We start from the raw sequence: 21359 nt of genomic DNA on the forward strand, positions 1-21359 counted from the left end.
ATTTAATACCATAAAGGTAGTGCCTCCACAACTTCAGTGCAAATACAACGGCACCCAACTCCAAATCATGGGTGGTGTAATTCTTTTCGTGCACCTTTAATTGCCTTGAAGCATAGGCAATCACCTTGCCCTTCTGCATAAGCACACATCCCATGCCCGTGTGTGATGCATCGCAGTAAACCACGAATTCCTCTGTACCTTCCGGTAATGTCAGCACAGGTGCATTGCTTAGCTTTTGCTTCAGTATTTCGAAGGACTCTTGCTGCTTTGGGCCCCAGATGTACTTTTCTTTCTTCTTGGTCAAGGAAGTCAAGGGCGCAGCAATCCTCAAAAAAATTTCAATAAATCTCCGGTAGTATCCTGCTAACCCCAGGAAACTACGAATTTCGGTAGGCGTCTTTGGCTCTTGCCAGTTCATGACCGCCTCTACCTTAGCGGGATCCACTTGGATACCACGCTCGCTCACAACGTGTCCTAAAAACTGAACCTCTCGTAGCCAGAATTCACATTTCGAGAATTTGGCGTAGAGTTTCTCACGCTGTAGTAATTCGAGAATGCAACGGAGGTGCTTCTCGTGGTCTGCTTGGTACTTGGAATATATAAGGATATCGTCGATGAAGACTATGACAAATTTGTCCAAATACGGCTTGCAGACGCGATTCATGAGATCCATGAACGCAGCCGGTGCATTTGTGAGCCCAAAAGGCATCACTAGGAACTCGTAATGACCATAGCGAGTCCTAAATGCAGTCTTGTGTACATCTTCATCTCTGACCCGTAGCTGATGATAACCCGACCTTAAGTCGATCTTTGAGAAGTAGCTCGCTCCTTGTAGCTGATCGAACAGATCATCGATCCTCGGAAAAGGATATCTGTTCTTTATGGTAACTTTATTTAGCTCTCGGTAGTCGATGCACAACCGCATTGATCCGTCCTTCTTCTTTACAAATAGGACTGGTGCTCCCCAGGGCGATGAACTAGGTCTGATAAAACCTTTTGCCAGCAGTTCATCCAACTGGGTCCTCAGTTCTTTCATTTCCGTTGGAGCTAGCCTGTAAGGTGCTCTTGCTATCGGAGCTGCTCCAGGAATGATGTCTATTCTGAACTCCACTTGTCTATCTGGTGGCAAACCAGGTAGTTCTTCAGGAAAAACCTCGGGGTATTCAGAAATGACAGGAAGTTCTTCGATCTTCGGCTTAGGTTCTTCTATTATTACCTGAGCCATGTAAATTACGCAACCTCTGTTCAAACACCTTGAAGCTTTGAGCATAGATACGTCTTCGGGCAATCCGTACTGCGTATCTCCTCGAATGGTAAGCGATTCACCACTCGGAGTCTTTAGCATTATATGCCTCTTGCCGCAAATGATTTGGGCCTGATTACGGGATAACCAGTCCATGCCTAGGACTATGTCGAAACCCGCTAGTTTGAAGGGAAGTAGAGATAAAGGAAAAGAATGGTTCTTAATGGACATTTCACATCCTTCTAGAACAGTAGAGACGGTTTCTATCGAGCCGTCTGCTAACTCTACCTCATATTTCATATCAAGGGTTTTGATAGGCATATTTAGTAGTTGGCAAAATTTCTGGTCTACAAAGGATTTATCGGCGCCAGAATCGAATAGCACTCTTGCAAATATATTATTTACGAGAAAAGTACCTGTAAGCACGTTGTCGTTCTGGACCGCTTCCTTTGCATCCATGCGAAAAACTCTCGCATTTGATTTCTTTGTTTCTTCCGCCTTCTTGGCATACTTAGGGCAGTTACTCTTGATGTGCCCTTTTTCATTACAACCATAGCAGGTTGCATCCTTGATTTTCTTGCACTCCACAGTCTTATGATCCTTGGACTTGCATAGTCCACAGGAAGGAGTCTTTGATTGCGACTGTGAGTTTGATGCAAATCTACATTTCCCAGAGTGGGGTTTCTTGCAGATCTTGCAGTTGGGCCTTTCACCAGTTTGCCCATCCTTCTTTGCCTCCGACCCTCTTTTGCCTTCACCGCTTCCACGGTGCTTCTTCCCTGATCTTCGTGAGGTATCATCCTCACGTTTTCTTTTCTCAGCCTCCTTGTTCCTTAGTGTCCTCAGACGGACAGCGTCTAAGGTGAGAGACAAGGAGAGGTCAGTAACTGACCTGAAGGTCGTCGGCCGAGAGGCCTTTACACTTGCCTTTATTGCGGGCTCCAAGCCCCCAATAAAACGGGCGATTCTTCGGGGCTCTGGTGTCACAAGGTATGGGACTAGGCGAGACATCGTATTGAAGCTCGTCAAATATGCCTGGCAGTCCAGGTTCGTCATTACCAGTGACACAAAGTCAGCCTCGATCTTCTCAACCTCATGCTGAGGGCAGTAGTTTTCCTTAATGAGAGCAATAAATTCCTCCCATGTCATTTTGTACAAAGCAGACTTACCAGATGCCTGCACCAACGCCCTCCACCACGCCAGGGCCTCGCCCTTGAATGACTATGACACATACTTCACCACATCCCTCGCTGCACACCCGCTGATGTCCACTATAGTGTCCATTTCATCTAGCCAGGGGATACAATCAACAGCACCTTTCTCCCCTGTAAATTCCCGAGGCTTACAAGATACAAAGTATTTGTAGGTGCAACCCTTAGCATTTGATGCATCAGTATATTCTCTATCGCGATGAACGCTGTTCTCAGTGGACGAGTGTTTGTCGTCATCTTTCTTGGGTTCAGAGGGTGGTTTGGAGTGTGTCTTTGGTTTAGAGGGTGGTTTTGACACGGTTCTGCCTTGGGACTCAGTATATTGACGATCAAGAGCTGCCTGAACAGCATTGTCAATCAGAGCCTTCAGTTGTGCGCCTGTCAATTGTACTAGCGTATTGTCGTAGTCATCTTCATTAGTATGGCTATTCTCTCCGTTGGGATCCGCCATTGTAACTTGAATCTGTTACAGAAGATAACAAAATTTTATTCAGGAGATTATTATATAATTGTCTTTTATGACAATTTGTCAACCATGGTACAGAGACCATAATTGGTTAACTTATTACTTCATTACATATTAGGATTTGAATATATCCTATTTCAGCTATATAAATAGTATTGGCGGCATAAAGCCTAATCACGAGGATGTTTTATAATTTTAGCCGAGATTTCAGAGAATCAAAGGCATAGAGATTTGAACCGTAGTTATTTTATCTCTTTCTGACAGAGAGTCATAGACTACCACTGCCTTTTGTCTTTATAAGACAATTATTTCGGCCCATAGGCACCACACCTCTAATGGATGTTTTAATATGGTTGGCCCGTAGGCACTACATCTCTAATGGATGTTTTAATATGGTTGGCCCGTAGGCACTACATCACTAATGGATGTTTTTATAATACTGGCCCGTAGGCACTACATCACTAATGGATGTTTTTATAATACTGGCCCGTAGGCACTACATCACTAATGGATGTTTTTATGATACTGGCCCGTAGGCACTACATCACTAATGGATGTTTTAATAATATTGGCCCGTAGGCTCTACATCACTAATGGATGTTTTAATAATATTGATCACCTTCATTGGTGATTTAACCCACGATTTATAAATCATTTAGTTGGGTTTTGAAATCCTTAAAGGATTATTGTATAAGAATGACGTGCGTGATTTTAACGAATCACATCTGCCATGATGGTTAACATGCATACAGAGGTTAACAGGGAATCAGAATCTTTTCAATTAGGTCGTACCATCTTGACTGGATCTTACAAGACACCAAGCTAGGTTTCACCTTTTAAGATTCTTTATTTAGGCAGATCAATATAAAAGGAATGGTTTTGATTTATTTTATACATATTAAAACAAAACTCATAACATACATTCCAAAATCTCAAATACAATTACATATTGCCCTAAACGGGTCTTTCAAATAGTACATACCTCCATAGAGGTTTAAAAATAAGTGACAAGTCCACGCAGGGACTAATACAAGATAGGTGTCCATGTAAGGACTAAAAGGTAAGTCTTTGTAGAGACTGAATACGATAAATGTCCACGCAGGGACTTTATTTCAAAGTAGCAATTACATTAGTACAACTATTAAGGGCTAATGGTCACGTTTCTTCTTTTTGCCCTTTAGTAGGTTTGCCAAGCCCTTGAGAAATCCTCGGTGGCTTTTCTTCTCTTCCTCGAACTCTCTCTCCACACGATCTAGTCGATGGAGTATTTCTTCCTGTTCAGGAGGAAAGAAACGTGGTTGTGGCGCTTGATGCGGAACGGGAGGTCTGGGAGGTATTGGATACCCATGAGCTGAGTAGTCCGGTGGTCCCATGTTTCCATGTGCTCCGTCAGGGTAGCGCGCATTATATCTAGCCGACACCACATATGGGTCGCGCTCATAGCCGTAGTTGTATTGTGCTTGTGATGGTTCAAACGGGTTGTAAGCCGTTGGACCCGTGTAAGCAGGTATGGGTTGGTCATACCCGAATGGTGGCGAATTTTGTGCAGCTGGTGCGGAGTTCACCTCCTGTATAGGACTTGAAGGTCCTTCTTCTCGTAGTGGCGGATAGTGGCTACTACTAGAATGTCGAGGAGTGCTGAAGTGGATACCCCCTCCTCCTCGTGTAGACATACGAGCATTTGTCCTCCTACGCCTTGGCGGATTAGGTATTACTGGTTGTGCCGGTGGCGGAGGTGGTGGCGTAACCGCCTCAAAGCGTGAATCCTCAGAGGGATCCTGTGGATGTCGCGGTTGTTGTGATGTCTGTTGGGGTGGCGTGTAGTACCACTCATGTCGATCGAACAATGCTTGGAAACTGTCTGGTCCCTGATAGGGTGTGCCATGGAAGGATGACCCATCAAAGACTTCTATCGGATGCGTGGGCGTACCACGCGCAGGTTCAGTTGGATCAGTATCTTCATCCATATGGTCCTCGGAGAAATGATCTTGTGGCCCTAGTGGAACAAAACCTGAAGGTTCCTGTATGTAGTCAGCTGGATTAAACTGACCTATGTAGTAGGGAGTAGGGTCGTCGTAATTTCGGTGCGATACCGAACGTTGTAGAGGTATGAAGGAAGGTTGTGGGTTGTTGGGATCATTCTCTGAGTTTGGCCCAAAGGAGTGCCGGTAGGATGGCGTCGAGCTGTGCGAGGTGGAATGCCTCGCGGGTTCGTAAAGATCTCTTCGTCGTTGTGGCTCTTCGCTCCGTGTCATCGAAGGATGTCTTGTACCAGATGGTCCAGCTTCGTTATCGTGATGTGTCACGATTTCTCCTCTGCCTCTTCTTCCTCTTCCTCTTCCTCGGAATATAACAGGTGGCATTTTCCTGCTCCAAAACTTATTAAAAATCGAATTGAAAATAAAGACAAAAAGGAGTATCAATCCGAATTTCTCCTAAGTTCTTGTCTAGACTCAAGTATGTGCAATTGTGTCATTGAGATTAAACACAATAGGATAGTGTTTAATTCACTCAATGTTGGCTCTGATACCAACCTGTCACACCCCGTTTTCCACGTGTCTCACCGGTGGGCCCGGTGGGGGATTACCATGACGATGTTGGCAACAATATAGTCAAACCACACAATTATATAATGCACAGCGGAAGCTTAAGATAAATATATAAACTTCAACCTCTGGTTGTAATATCAAATGTATTACAGAAGTTGAATATATCCACAGCGGATCAAAATAAATAAATATTGTTCATTCAGATACGGCATCGAGTTTGCGAGACTATTCGTGATGCTTAAGCAGCTAATACCAGTCAATTTCGTCTAGCACCTGCACTTAATCTTTTTGGGGAAAATACGTCAGTTTACACTGGTAAATACATTCAACTGACACAGTTGAAAATGTTTATTAAAATTGATTTGAATGCACAAGGCATAAACTCTTTTATAACTTGGGAAAATTATAATAAAATCTTGTGAACGTTTTACATGTTCTTTTATGCGTTCAGTAGCCCGGGTCGTGCCGGGTTAAAGATTTATAGACACACCACATTGCGTAAAACCGTAGTATAAAAACCAACGGCTACGTCTTTTTAATTTAATGTCGACACTTTATACCGGGTGTACGCCTACACCGGGATGTCGATGGCCGTGGCCATTTCGTAAAATGATGCCAAGGATATCCGGGACAACGGTCATTAAACCCCCCAAAGGCTTATAAGCAACAAAACTGTTTAAATGAGCCGATCATATTATTTAATTAACCACCTAAGCGATGGAAGAATATAATGCTCAATCAAGCGGTATTAATATACCGTAACCCAAGCCCATATAAGGGAAATAAGTTAAAGTATTTACCTTTGCAAGTATATTTCCTTAATTGGATTAAATCACCGATAGCTTTTACTGGGGCTCCTAATCTGGAACGAAGGTTTTAATCAACCTCTTAGAATCCTAACGAGTCGTTATAATGGCCGTAGCCTAGACCGGTTGGTTCCGATATATATAGATATGGTTTAATCGCGCGAAAAGGCGAAAACCGAGAATGGAGTGTGATTCTGACCCAACAAGTTCAGAGACTTGTTTTATTCGGGTTTATGGTTCACACTCTGGATTTTGGGGTTCAAATAATATAATTTGACCCGTATCGGCTAATTTATGAAAACTAGTTTCATAAGCCGAACCGTGCGCGCAATAGGCGAAACGGTCAACCATGAGAGTCGTACGCTTATTTCCTAAGTCAATATGCCTTAAATGGGTTGTGGTATCAGTAGGATACCTTCCGTGACGCCCGTAACGAGTTTAAGTTAATATTATGCCCCGTAGGGGCTTTTCGGTCATTTTAAGACTTTTAAAGAGCTTTTCGAGTTCTACAGGAAATCTGAGTTTCCCCAACAGCTTATAAAGCTTAAAATACTTTATTTATTATTTAAAATCAGTAGCAACTGGAATCGGGTCAAAAGACCTTGTAGAACTCATGTTTTGGCCGAAAAGGGCATATTCGGTATTTACCGAACCGTAGCCATAACCGCAGGTTATGAGCGAGGTAAAAATTATTAAAAATCTCTAAAATTCCCAAAATATTATTTTAATACAGTGGGTAAAAGTTTTGGTGACGAAATCTTGGTTTAGATGGTCGTCATGCTAATTGCGCCGTTAATTACTAAACTTAACTTTAAATGCGCCATTTAGCATAACTCTCATTCTAGACCTCGGATTGACGTGAAACTTTAAGGACATGCTTATAATTTAATAAGCAAGGTTCTGGTCCGTTCACGTGTCCGAAATACTCGTTTTAATTTCAAAAGGCCGTTACGGTCAACTTTTAGGCGAATGACGGAAATGCGCAAAAGACTCGGATAACTCATGAACCGATCACAGAGGTTTATACCAACATGTGACCTGGTCCTAAGAGAGTCCTAAGGTATATCTATACCTCACTAAAACGGGTCAGAACTGAAGTCAAAGCAAAAGTCAAACTTTTGCGACATTCGGCTCCGAACCGGGTCAATATAGCAAATGATCGATTCAAACGAGCGCAAACAAGCTTATATACTTAATATCATGTTTTATAAGTGTCAAAACAGGTTTCATAACATATACATTACAGATTATGCATAAATCGCTAAAATAGCTTTCTGTTGACTTTTTAACCGCACGTTTGACTCGATATTTGACATAGTTAGAGTGGTGATCAGGGGGAACCCTTTTAGGGGTTTATTACCCTCATTGATACCAACTTATAACCACCTTTGATTCGTCACAAGACAGAACCATCATGGATTTAATTTAAAGTCAAACCGTATTTACGACGGTTTGTGTTCTAGCTATTTACTAAGCATAAACTGAATTATAAATGATCTAGGCAACTTACAGAAGTTGAGAGCTGATTATAGAGCAGAGAAGAGGACTTGAGAGCTCTTGCAATGACCAGAGATGTGTGTTTTTGGTGTTGTGAATGTTATGTGCATAATGTGGCTATTTATAGCCAATGCCAAGCATCTATGATCATTACAAACACTCACAACAGTCCAGAGATGATGGGTAGGTGTCCCTGAGGGCTATGGGTCGAGTAGGGGGCGCCCATGCCTTATTTATTGGAGATTGATCGTTCATAATGCTCAAAAGTCAAGAAAACACCAACTTTCTGCATCTGGGCACTTTACGCGACCCGCATGGGAGTTCCCATGCACTTTAACGCGGGTCGCCTGAGTTTAAGAAATCAGACGCGTATTTTAGGAGGCTCGCGGCCCGCCTCAACTTAAGTCTAACCTTCATGCGGGTCGCGAGAGGTTGAAATTCCAGAAATCTTAAATCTTTTGAAATGATTACGAAATCCTGGTAATTAATAACGAAATCTTTCGTAATGATTTACCTGACCTTTCGGTTTTGAAGGGGTAACTTTGCGGTTTGGCCCTCGGTTATTTACCGATAGGGGCCTCGTGTTATTTACCCGCATTATAAAGTCCCCGGTTAGTTTATTAATTATTCAGAAAGCCTTAACTTTCATTATTGACGCTTTTAACCCTTCTCATACGAATTCGAGTATAACTCTCTCGTTTTAAGACGGAACTTCGCGGAATTTATACAGTATATTCTAGTGAGCGTATAATACTGCTACGAAGCCGTGGGAACGTTAAGGGTCACTCAGAGGTATAATTAAACATGTTGACACAGTTAACCCCTGTAGTTCGTAATCTCTCACTTTCTTCCGCGTTTCGCTTCCGTATGATTTATGATTTATTCGTTTGAAGGTACAAGCATTTATTTAGGGTTATTATACAGTATATTTACCCTTGTTGACATTTATAACCCTTGAATTGATATACTTTCAAGGTTTGTCAAAATTGGTCCTTTATTTAATATCAATGCCACGTGTAAACAAATGACACGTGTTAACACATTATTGGACACAAAAATTCGAGGTGTTACACAAAATCACTATCGAACACACTACTCAATTATTTGAACGCTAACCGATTCGCATGTATTACGTGACTAAATGAGTGCTTGTTGATTGTGTTTACACGTGGAATGCTGTCTACCTGCCTTAACGACGTAGTACTATAGTTTGGACTCAGCACCCGTTCACACGGGGGTTGTTAAGGACAATTACTTGCATGGATTACGGTGGTAATCATGTATTGCGAACCGTCTCGGACGGTCAACCCGCAGTCATTGGTATCGATAGGTCCATGTCGATAATTAACATGCTTCATTTTCCTCTGTGTACGTGCTGGTTATGCCTAAACTATTCGAACTCTATATGCTATATCAAACTTGTATGCTCACCTTTACATTTATGTATTTACTGTATTTTAACGTATGTGACAGGTGTTTAAGATGTTTGCTTGCTAAGAAAGTGAGGCTAGAATAAAGCTCTAGAGGCCCCCAACAAATAGTTGTCTGTCAGGAAAGAGCAACTAGAGCATAGTTGTCTGTAGATCTTGTCAGGCTGGGTCTTTAGGAGCATTCGAACAATATTTATGTTTTGTATTAAATTAAATCTGAGTTGTCGGAACGGAATTACTTGTTTGGATGTTATCTATAATAAGGTATTTGTTTATTCGGGATACGGTATGGGACGTATCTTTAACTGAATTATATAGATAGTTGTTATGGAAACTTCTGGACAATGTGTTTTGCTCAGTGCCACGCCCCGATGATTCCGCCATCGGTTGGGGTGTGACACTTCACCTGTAGCCATAATAAAAAAATCTCAAATAAATTTATTATTCAACGATAAAATCAAGCAAAGACACGTTTTCCTCACCAATGATTTTGGCAACTGAAAGCCAGATGCCAATAAATGAAAATCAATCCGCATCTTAGAGCTATGCCACATGTCCTCTCATTTGTGATATGCCACATATATGCTTATGTGGTTGATTATTTGGCATCAACCATAGGGTGACATGTGTTCCCCAATGGTTTGCTTTATTAGAGATAGGTTAGATACCCGTGTAATACACGGGTTGAATATTTTAAAAATATAACTCAAACTTTGTAATTAAATCTTATAAATGAAGGGGTTCTTTGTCATTGGCCTCAAATGCCTTGTTTGTGAGAATCCTATTAAGCAAGTTAGATTAATCCTACTGTAACATGTAAAACACCATGTTCATCAATTATACCATGTCTGGTAGTTTTGTATGTAGCTTGTCTAAGCAATCCAGTATATAGACCCTGTTCAAAAAAATTACACTTAATATATCATTAAAGTATATAATGAAGGTAACAATATAAGTATCAAAAAGAAAAAAAAGGAATAATATGGTTCAGAAGAAAAAAAAGAGCATCGACAATATGAAAAACCTCCCCACACTAAAGCAACACGAATTGAAGAGATATGAAGCGTTCTCGAGTATATTAAATTTTCCGCCAAGGTGATGATTCGACACATTGTAGAAATTTGTTCCAAAGTAACTGCTACATATAGATATAATTTCTATCAACAAAACCGTAACACAAACTACGAATGTCCAAGATTTTCAGCAGACTAAAAAATTTGAAGCAAATGTCCTCATTCAGCAACTGCAAAGAAAGGAATTCCCCTGGCAATAGAAATGCAATAATGTCGGTCATAAGAATTTACAACTTGTTGAGGATTTCCCCCACACATAGGGGTGAGCAAAAGGAAAAAACCCGACCCTACCCAACCATTACCCGACCCGACCCGAGAACCGATCAAACATAAAATACATAACCGATTCACTACCCTAAATATAGGGTCGGTTCTGGTCCATAGGTCCAAGTCGGGTTTCACCTTGAAAAGAACCGATAACCGACCCGACCCGACCCGATTTTATATGAAAAATTGGAACCGATCTAAATACCTAGGTACTTGGGTTCGGGTCGGGTTGGGTATATTTTCAGTTTGGTTCTCGGTTATTTTCGGTCTGGACCTAAACTTGCTCACCCCTACCCACACACTAATAAAAATTAAAAATGAAAAATTATAATACTTTTACCAGCCTCCATGTCTGGAAAAATTATCATTATCCAACGATATCGCGAGTGCAACGGTTACAGCCCTCTCTGACAATGTCAGCGGATGCGCCACTTCAAATTCTTGAACCTGCAATATCATAAATTCAAACACAAGCAAAACTGACCGAATGTCAAAGTATCGGGTTTACCTTTTTAGAAAGTTCTGATATGCCTTTAGTAGCAGCAGCGCTCCCGAATCGGATTACATACTGACCCGCATCAGTGAACACCTGAACCGTTCACAAGTTGTTGTTTCATATACTGTTTCTAACATATTTGAAAACATCATAGTCAAACAAAGGTAGGAACATGATCTCAAAACCAAAACCGCGCCAGTCGCGATCAATCTCAGCAAGCACCTCACCATTGACGTCCTTCAAGGTAAATGTCCAATACCAAAACCCAGGATTCTCAACCACTGCAAACTGCTCATTACTGCAAAAAAAATGAATAAATTATTTTCAAAGCAGATGCAATAAACTGAAAAAATAAAGAAAGTAAATTACCCCAAGTACAAATCATAAATCCTCCTCCAGAGATGCCATCTTCTATGAACCACACCAACTTCCTGGAGATAAAATATCGTTTTCAAACGTGACCAGGTTGCTTCTGGATCTGGAAAGGCAATCGGACACTTCAGTGGATTACCTTCAAAAGTTACTGAATATAATTGCAATCAAGTGAATTGTGAAGCACTTGTACTTTTCACATTTCTACATAAGAGGTCCAGTTGTTTAACATGATATAAGACATCACTGTGATTATACCTTTCATTTGTTCCTTTGCATTCTGTAGCTAATATCTTCAAAAATATCAGTCATCAGATAATGATCTGAAGCATATGTATTCAAGCAAGCCTGTGTCTAAAATATCCAATAACAGAAAAAAATCAAAAACAATCCCTGCACAGAAAATATACTTGAAAAATCGCAATAATCCATCAGTATAGAATTCCAAACGCAAAGGGATCTAAATCATCAACATCTACAGCTAAATTATCTAAAACTAATTACCAGGTGAACAAATAACACGTTCTAGAACCGTGTAAATATCAATTAACTGTCAACAAAATCCAAATTCGCTACACGCATCTACACAAATCCGTAAACAGCAAATGAATTCAAATGAATCAATATCTAATTACTACATAATTAAAAGCGTTAAAGAAAGTGACATCTGATATGTTGAAGAAACATGGAATTGAGGCAAGATGGATTTGAACCGGAAACGGATCTGGAATCATCGGACGTTGAAACGACGCCGCATCAGGTGATTGAATTGCGAGAGATGATGGCGGATGAAGCCGGAGTAGACGACCACCATGAAGAGCATCTCCTCCCGGTGACTCGCAACATTTCGTCGATCTCATAGCTCCGATTTAGGGTTTCTGCGAAAAGGGAATAAAAGATATCGAAAGAGGAAGTCGTCTGATTTATTGATAGATTTGAGAGAATGAGAGAGAGAGAGAGAGTATAGCGTACGTGAGAAGCCAATTTCAATCGGACATCTAGAGCTATGCCACATGTCCTTCCAATGAGATATGCCTAGGTGGATGCTTATTTGGCCTAAATCATAGGGTGACATGTGTCCCCAATAGTTTGCTTTATTAGAGATATATAAATAAATATTTCACAAAATCCTAAAATGTCAATCTCTCCAACTTTTTGCAAATTACTTTTGATGAGTCATTTCAAATTCGAAAATACATGTGTCATATGGAATAGGGATTAAACAATATTAGATATCTGTAGGCGTAACAACATAGTATATAAGATAATAACAGCTTATAAGGTTGTGTATTACACAAATTATATTATATAAGATAATACTAGCTTATAAGGTTGTGTATTACACAAATTAAATAATAAAAAAATAATAAAAAGTGTTTGTTATTTCTTACTCGAATAACGAAGAGACAACTATAACAAATTTTTATAAGCTAAAAGCAGAAAACAAGACCATATCATTTTCACAATATACTCAATTAATGTGTAGTGGTTATGTGAAATCTCATTTTTCTTTTTGGAACGACAAATTTTTGGATCACTGACGGACCACCGGAGTATTATTGTGCCATCAACGGAACCACCCGATCATATCCATATCCACTAGGCGATAATACTTATACACCAATTCAGAAGTAAACTCAATAAATTTAGAAAAAACTCTCTTGTGTGAATCGAACTCATGACCTAATGGTCATAAGTATTATTCCACCCTTAAAATAGCATTGAGGGCTATAATGACATAGGCAAATCCCATTTTACATGCAACCACATTGGGTACACCACCCCCTTGTATGTGAAAGGTGTTATTCGTGGTTTATATCACACGACAAAGAGAGAGTTACTGGTTTTGTTTGATGAAAGAGAGAGTATGTATAGAAAGTGGTATTGTTTGGTTTGACTCACACACTTCATACTACTATACCATTTTAAATGTTTTTTTCACCCAATGTGATGTGAAGATAACTTAATATTGTGTTATTGTAAGAAAAAAAATCGTTTTTTTCATCAAATACATTTGTCACTACATTTCAAAATTTAATTTTATGCGTCTCGGATCTATTCTATGCCCCACTAAAATCATGAGTAGTGGTTTGACAAATCACATGTTTTTTTACATGTGGCGTCCACATCATCTTGTCCAAACTCCTTGATGAATAGTTGTAAGGCTACAAGGTGTGGTATAAAGCCCCTAGGGGCTTTATCGCGCCACATCAGCGCCACCTCACAGCCACATCATACAGTGGGCTTTAAAGCTTCTTCCTTTAACTTGCATGAAATGGTTTAAAGCCCTCATCATCATTACCTAATTATTTTTTTTATTTAAATTTAAACATTTTTTATTAATTTAGAACTCATAATTTAAATAAAAATATAAATAGAATGCCATAATTTAAATAAAAAATATAATGTCATAATCTAAATAAAAAAATACAGTGTCACTAAAAAAATCACTCTTCGTCTTCGTCATCTCATCCTTGTTCACGATAAAACCATAGGTGCTCGGTCAGATCAGCTCGAAGGTTATGGTGTGTGTCCCTGACACGTATCCTCGCTCGGATAATTTCTTTTTCAGCGTATGTGAGTAGTGGGTTCTTCTGTTGGTTACTTTCATCATAACTTTCTCCACAAAACGCTCTGCCCGAGTCTTCCCATATCATGTTATGCAAGATGATGCACGTATACATGATATTTCTCATTTTACTATTTTTCAAGTATCCTCGATGGCTGGACAATGATAGATCATCTCTTTTTTAACACATCGAACGCACGTTCGATATCTTTTCTTACTGACTCTTGTTTCTTCTTGTAATACATTCTTTTCTCATCATCTGGACATGAAAGAGTTTTCACAAACGTCGCCCACTCCGGATAAATACCATCTGTGAGATAGTACCCATACTTATGCTCCACGTTGTTTGCATAGAATGAAGTATCAGGTGCAACACCATCTATGACATCGTCTAAAAGATTCAAAGATTGTAAAACTGCGATGTCATTGTTCGCACCGGCCATGCCAAAGTACGCATGCCAAATCCATAATTCTTGAGACGCGGCCGCTTGTAATATTAGGGTTGGACCATCGTGGTCACCGCGATGGTGTTGCCCTTTCCAAGCGGTGGGACATGTCGCCCACTCCAAGTGCGTGCAATCAAGACTACCCAACATCCCAGGAAATCTGTGTTGTCACACCCCAACCGATGGCAGAAACATCGGGGCGCGGCACTGAGAGAAACAGATTGTCCAGAAGTTTCTATAACAACTATAATTACAAATTATTTAAAACAACATGGCCCATACCATGTCATAAAAGATAACACAGTTATTACAGACAAAATCTAGTCAAATTGTTCTGTTCCGACAACTCGGATTTCAAATACAGACAATTGTTTATTTGTTTCTAGACCTTTCCTAGCCTCGATTTCACATCAAGCTAAGCATATAAGCATCCTAAGCACCTGTCACATACGTTAAAGTAAAAGTCAATACACGTAGTGTAAAGGTGAGCATACAAGTTTACTAGATATAAGAGTTCGAAATCGTTACGCATAACCAGCACGTACATAGTGTAAAATGAGGCATGTTAGTTATCGACATGAACCTATCGATACCAATGACTGCGGGTTGACTGCCCAAGGCAGTTTGTAATACACACTCACCACTGTGAGCCATGTAACAAATTGTCCTTAACAACCCCTGAGTGAACAGGTGCTGAGTCCAAACAAATAGTACTATCGTTGCTAAGGCAGGTAGACATCATTCCATGTGTAAACATAACAAACAAGCATTCATTAAGTCACGTACAACATGCGGTAACGGTTAGCGTTTAAAGTATTGCGTAGTGTGTTCGATGTGATTTAGAATAAGTAACGTATGTAACACCCTAAAGTGCGTAAAGCAAAAAGGGATCGAGTATACTCACAGCGATTGGTGGATTGAAGGGAGCGCTAGAGAGTAAGGTTAGCCTGATCAGAACGATAGCATAAACGATAAGTGACGCGTTAAATTGAGCAAAGCGTCAGTGGGTCAAACAGCAATCCGATCGGAGGGCAATCCAATCGGATGGCCGGTCGATCGGGTGACAATCCGCTCGGATGGTCATCCGATCGGGTGACCTTTCGAGTGGATTGTTACTTCGTTTGGGAAGGATGTGTTTATGTATGATGGCTTGTCTTTTGAAGTTTTTGTTGTAGCATTTTGAAAACAGAGAAGTATCTCTACCTTTCAGGTCGATCGATCAAACGACCGTCCGATCGGACGACAATCCGATTGGTTGGACACTTTAGTGAGAACAAGTTCACAGCAGTTTGTCACTCGATCGGATTGTAGTCCGATTGGGTGACAATCCGTTTGTATTGAACATGTTGAAAATCATTTAAGTGTTGAAGTCAGAACATTACGTGGTCGAGTGACAATCCGATCGGGTGGTAATCCGATCGGACAGTAGTTCGTTCAACATTCACAACTTCAAATGTTTGAAATAAAAGCTAAGTGTGGGGCCCAGATGCAAGCCGATCGGGTGGCAACCCGATCGGGTGAAAATCCGATCGGACAACAGTCCGATCGGGCGGCACTCCGTCCTGGTCGGCCTGATCGTCTTACACTTGGTTGTTTTTGATGGTTTGTCATTTTATCGAGATGATTTGATAACGTGCTGAACAACAGAAACCTCGTCAATACTTGGTAATCTGATTGGACAGGAACCACCCAAATCTGACCAGTTAACTGTTCGAGACGGTGTTCCATGTTCACCCAAAATCAGTAATCTCATGGATAGAATCCAGATCTTGAACCAACACTTCGACATGAAGGAGTAGAAGATCACAACAAGCTCCAATTTTATCGGTTTTGAGTGCATTGAGTGTAAAAGAGTTGAAAGAAAGTTAGAAACCATCTTTCAATCCTTTTTCACCATGAATATGTTCAGATCTATGAGAGATCTTTGCTTATTTGTGTGGAAACCGTCTAGATCTAAGTTGTTCTTGGTGGATTGAAGCCAAAACATGATGTTCCTAAGAACACCATGATGACATCATCATAGAACACCCCAAATCTAGTGATTCCATGGTTAAAAGTTAAGATTCAAAAGATAGAAAGGTGTAGGAGTGCATGTAGATTAAGAAAGTACAAGATTTAGGTTGAATACTTACAAGAATCACGATAAATCGAAAGAAAAGCGAGCTGGAGCGAGTGGGAGGGAGAGAGAGCTGTCAACATCAAACGATGTTGACATGAGGGGTATTTATAGGCTTACCATAAATGGAAAGGGTTGGTCGATCGAGTGGCTATCCTGGTCGGGTGGCAGCCCGATCGAGTGGCTCCTCGATCGGATGGCAGCCCGATTGGGTGGCAGCTCGATCGGCTGGCCACTCGATTGGAGGGCACGTCACGATGAGTTTTGCGATTTTGATTCGCGTGAGAGCGTTGCGATGCGATGCGATAGAGTTTCCTATTCAAATTACTTTTAATCCCAACTACTATATCAACATACAATCATCCTTAATTAACTTGCGTTTAGCGTTTGCGATTCGATTGCGATTGAGTTTCGATTGCGTTTCGATTAATCACCACCACATAAACATAAATAAACATGCACAAGTAACACATAAGGCACACACACACATAAAACAATATCCAGGACGCGTAGTTCGAGTTGCGAGTACGATTTCGGTAAGCGATAAGCGATCAAACATGCGATAAACATTGAATAAACCTCGATTATTAATAGATACTCCACATAATACAACTAACGTAAAGCATAAAATAGACTATCTACAAATCAAAGAAGTCAAAATATGAATTGAGCAAGGAGAGGCAGATCACAATTAGCAATCTTTTCTCCCTTTGACTTCAATCTTGACTTTGACTTTGACTTTCAAAACACGGGGTGTTACAGCCTCCCCCACTTAATGGAATTTCGTCCCGAAATTAGGCCGAAGCCGTAACAAATAACTGCGGATACTTCGCCTTCATGTCGCTTTCGAGTTCGCAAGTGAACTCTGCGCCTCGTTTACCTTCCCATCGAACCTTCACAATGGAAATGCGCGAGCGTCTGAGCTATTTGGTTTGGTGATCCATGATCTTGACAGGCTTCTCCACGAAGTGTAGTGTTTCGTTTATTTGGAGATCGTCAAGAGGTACAATTAAATCATGCTCAGCCAGGCACTTTCGGAGGTTCAAAACATGGAAAGTCGGGTGGACATTACTAGGTTCCTCCGGTAGTTCGAGTCTGTAGGCGACTTTTCCGATCCTTTCCAGAATCTTAAAAGGTCCAACATATCGAGGCGCTAGTTTCCCTTTCTTGCCGAATCTGACCACACCCTTCCAAGGTGATACCTTTAGGAGTACGTAGTCGCCAACGTCAAATTCAAGGGGCTTGCGGCGTCTATCGGCGTGACTTTTCTGATGACTCCGAGCTTTCAGCAGATTGTCTCAAATTTGGAGAACTTTGTCGGTCGTTTCTTGCAATAGCTCAGGACCGGTTAATTGCGAGTGCCCGATCTCGTGCCATACAATAGGCGATCGACATCTTCTTCCATATAAAGCCTCAAACGGTGCCATTTGAATGCTGGAATGATAACTGTTACTATACAAGAATTCGACTAACGGCAGGTAAGCGTCCCAATTACCACCAAAATCTATGACACACGAACGGAGCATGTCTTCAAGGGTACGAATCGTTCTTTCAGTCTGACCGTCGGTTTGAGGGTGGAATGCGGTACTTAGATTAAGCGTAGTACCGAGAGCCGCTTGAAAAGTTTCCCACAGTCGCGAGGTAAACCGAGCATCACGGTCAGAGATGATGTCGCGAGGCATCCCATAACGACAAATGATCTCATCGGTGTTGATTCGGGCTAATTGTTCTACCTTGTAGTCTTCCTGTATTGGTAGAAAATGAGCAGATTTGGTCAAACGGTCGACGACAACCCAGATGCTGTCGTGACCTGATGGCGTGCGCGGGAGTTTAGTTATGAAGTCCATGGCTATACTCTCCCACTTCCATATAGGGATCGGGGGTTGTTCGAGTAAGCCAGAGGGTCTTTAATGTTCTGCCTTGACTTTCGAGCAAGTTAGGCACTTTCCAACATAGAGAGCGATATCCCTTTTCATGCCCGGCCACCAGTACTTATAGCGAAGGTCCTGGTACATTTTGTCAGCACCGGGATGAATAGAGTACCGGGATTTGTGGGCTTCGTCCATCAATCTGTCACAAATCGTTCTGCTTAGGGATCCAAATTCGGTCCAGATAATGCAATATCCCATTCGACTTATTCACAAGATTGGCTCCATCGTGGTGGATTCTTTCCTTCTTCAAACAACGTTCGGTAAAAACGCATGCTGAGCTTCGCGGATGAGGGTATCGAGATGATGCTGGGCTGGAATATTAGGAATGCTATGCAGATAGCTTCACCTGCTGAGAGCGTCGGCAACGACATTTGCTTTGCCTGGGTGGTAACGAATCTCACAGTCGTAGTAGTTGAGAAATTCTACCCATCAGCGTTGACGCATATTAAGTTCTTTCTGGTCAAAGATATGTTGTAGGCTCCTATGATCGGTGAAGATCGTACACTTGGTACCATACAGGTAGTGTCGCCAAATCTTTAATGCAAAAACAACTGCGCCTAGCTCAAGGTCGTGGGTCGTATAGTTCTTCTCGTGGATCTTGAGCTGACGAGATGCGTAGGCGATAACCTTGTCTCCTTGCATAAGAACACAACCAAGACCAAGGTTTGAGGCATCGCAATAGACAATGAAGTCGTCGTTTCTGTCGAGTAAAGTGAGGATAGGAGCATTGCAGAGCATATGCTTGAGTGTTTGGAAAGCAGACTCTTGTTCAGTACCCCAAACAAAATGCTTGTCTTTATGAGTGAGCGCGGTAAGCGGCACAGCGATTTTAGAGAATCCTTCGATAAATCAATGATAATGGCCCGCTAGTCCGAGAAAAGAACGAAATTCAGACGGGTTCTTTGGCGTAACCCAACTCTTAACAACTTCAATCTTCGTGGGATCGACATGAATACCTTGACTATTGACTATGTGACCGAGGAATTGAACCTCCTCCAGCCAAAATTCACAATTGGAGAACTTGGCATAGAGTCGATTCCCTTGGAGTAGCTCGAGAACCAAACATAGATGTTGCGCGTGTTCGGCTTTTGACTTGGAATAGATCAGGATATCATCGATGAACACGATGATGAAGCGATCCAGAAATGGTTTACACACGCGATTCATCAGATCCATGAAAACCGCGGGTGCGTTGGTTAAACCAAAAGGCATAACAACGAACTCATAGTGGCCGTATCGAGTGCGAAAAGCGGTTTTGGGTATATCCTCCTCTTGGATGCGTAGTGGTGATAGCCTGAGCGTAAATCGATCTTGGAGAAACATGTAGCACCTTGTAGCTGATCAAACAAATCATCAATTCGAGGCAAGGGATAGCGATTTTTGATTGTCAACTTATTCAACTCCCGATATTCGATGCACATCCGGAACGACCCATCCTTCTTTTTGACGAAAAGGACTGGTGCGCCCCATGGAGAGGTGTTCGGGCGAATGAAGTCTTTATCAAGCAGTTCCTGGAGTTGACTCGAGAGTTCACGCATTTCGGATGGAGCGAGTCGATAAGGAGCTCTAGCAATAGGGTTTGCTCCAGGAATAAGGTCGATACGAAAGTCGATATCACGACTTGGCGGTAGACCGGGAAGATCATCAGGAAACACTTGAGGAAATTCACAAACCCCGGGGACATCGTTCATTCCAGGACTCCCTTTCTTTTCCTTCTCCGCTACTACAATATTAGCCAAGAAAGCTCTATATTACTTGCGGAGATACTTGCTAGCTTGGACACACGACATAAGCTAGAGACCTTTCGAATGAGTTTCACCATAAACACACAATACATCACCGTTAGCGAGCGCAAAACGAATCATCTTATCAAAGCACACAACTTCAGCATGGTTTTCACGAAGAAAGTCCACGCCTACTATGATATCAAAACTTCCGAGCTGCATCGGAATAAGATCAATCGGAAAGATGTGATTGTTGAGTTCAAGAGTACAATCACGAAGAACGGAATTGACGGCGATGGTTCTTCCGGTGGCGACTTCGACATCGAACGTCGAGGGAAGATGGGAGCGCTTACGATTTAGGAGCTTCTCGAATTCAAACGACACAAAACAGTTATCGGTGCCAGTATCAAACAAACACGAAGCATAAATACCGTTCACGAGAAACGTACCATTAACCACATTGTTGTCGGCTTGTGCTTGGCGCGTATTGATGTTGAAAGTTCTGGTTGTGACAGCACAATTTTTGTTGCTGGAGCTGTTGTTGTTGTTCTTCCTCTTGCGATGAGAGGACTTTGATGACTGAGAGGCGACGGCGGTGTCAGCAGCCGGTGCAGCGGTGGTAGCTTGGTGCAGGTTCTTTGAAGCTTTATCCCAAAAACCAGCTTTTATTCACTTGTCGTTGATTTCAGCGGCAAGCAAGTAAGTTTCTTCGATCGTTGCTGGCTTTGAAGCATGCACAAAATCTGCAACACAATCCGACAGAGCGCGGATGTACTTCTTGATTGTCATGTCAGTAGTCTTCACTTGATCGGGGCAGATAATACTGAGCTGCTTGAAGCGAGCAGTCAGAGCAGTGTTGTCACCATCTTTCTACATCAGATGCCAGAATTCATCCTCCAGCTTTTGGCGCTCATGGAGAGGGCAGTACTCTTCGAGCATAACGTTCTTCAACTCATCCCATGACAGACCATAGCCTGCATCATTTCCGCGTTTGTTCCTCTCAGCTGTCCACTAGTCTAATGCATGAGATTGGAAGGCGCCGGTAGCATTCAGAGTGCGGAGATTGTCAGGACATCCACTCTGACGCAGGGTGACTTCGATTGAGTCGAACCATTGAAATAAGGCCGTAGGGCCATCTTCGCCAGTGAACTCATTCGGTCCGC

General features: G+C 41.7%; 1 protein-coding gene, 1 long non-coding RNA gene and 1 other non-coding gene across 3 annotated transcripts; all 3 read right to left on the bottom strand.

Annotated features, from left to right (window-relative positions):
• Nucleotides 1-10250: 10250 nt before the first annotated feature.
• Nucleotides 10251-11136, bottom strand: LOC110909625. Its single transcript, XR_004880758.1, has 3 exons — nucleotides 11051-11136; nucleotides 10883-10989; nucleotides 10251-10465 (listed from the first exon to the last, which is right to left on the bottom strand). It is a non-coding gene; the product is annotated as an uncharacterized LOC110909625 (transcript).
• Nucleotides 11137-11272: 136 nt separating this feature from the next.
• Nucleotides 11273-11472, bottom strand: LOC118487202. The gene is made up of 2 exons (XR_004880757.1): nucleotides 11408-11472; nucleotides 11273-11336 (listed from the first exon to the last, which is right to left on the bottom strand). It is a non-coding gene; the product is annotated as an uncharacterized LOC118487202 (long non-coding RNA).
• A 2677-nt stretch (nucleotides 11473-14149) lies between these two features.
• On the bottom strand, nucleotides 14150-14575 carry LOC110913637. The gene has a single exon (XM_022158458.1). The coding sequence runs from the start codon at nucleotides 14573-14575 to the stop codon at nucleotides 14150-14152; it is 426 nt and encodes a 141-aa protein (XP_022014150.1).
• Between the last annotated feature and the right edge of the window lie 6784 nt (nucleotides 14576-21359).

This window comes from Helianthus annuus, chromosome 15 (genome assembly GCF_002127325.2).
Source record: "Helianthus annuus cultivar XRQ/B chromosome 15, HanXRQr2.0-SUNRISE, whole genome shotgun sequence".
NCBI lineage: Eukaryota > Viridiplantae > Streptophyta > Magnoliopsida > Asterales > Asteraceae > Helianthus > Helianthus annuus.

Excerpts from the sequence above, each read along its gene's own strand:
- LOC110913637 (XM_022158458.1), bottom strand. The coding sequence starts at position 14,575 with ATGTTGGGTAGTCTTGATTGCACGCACTTGGAGTGGGCGACATGTCCC.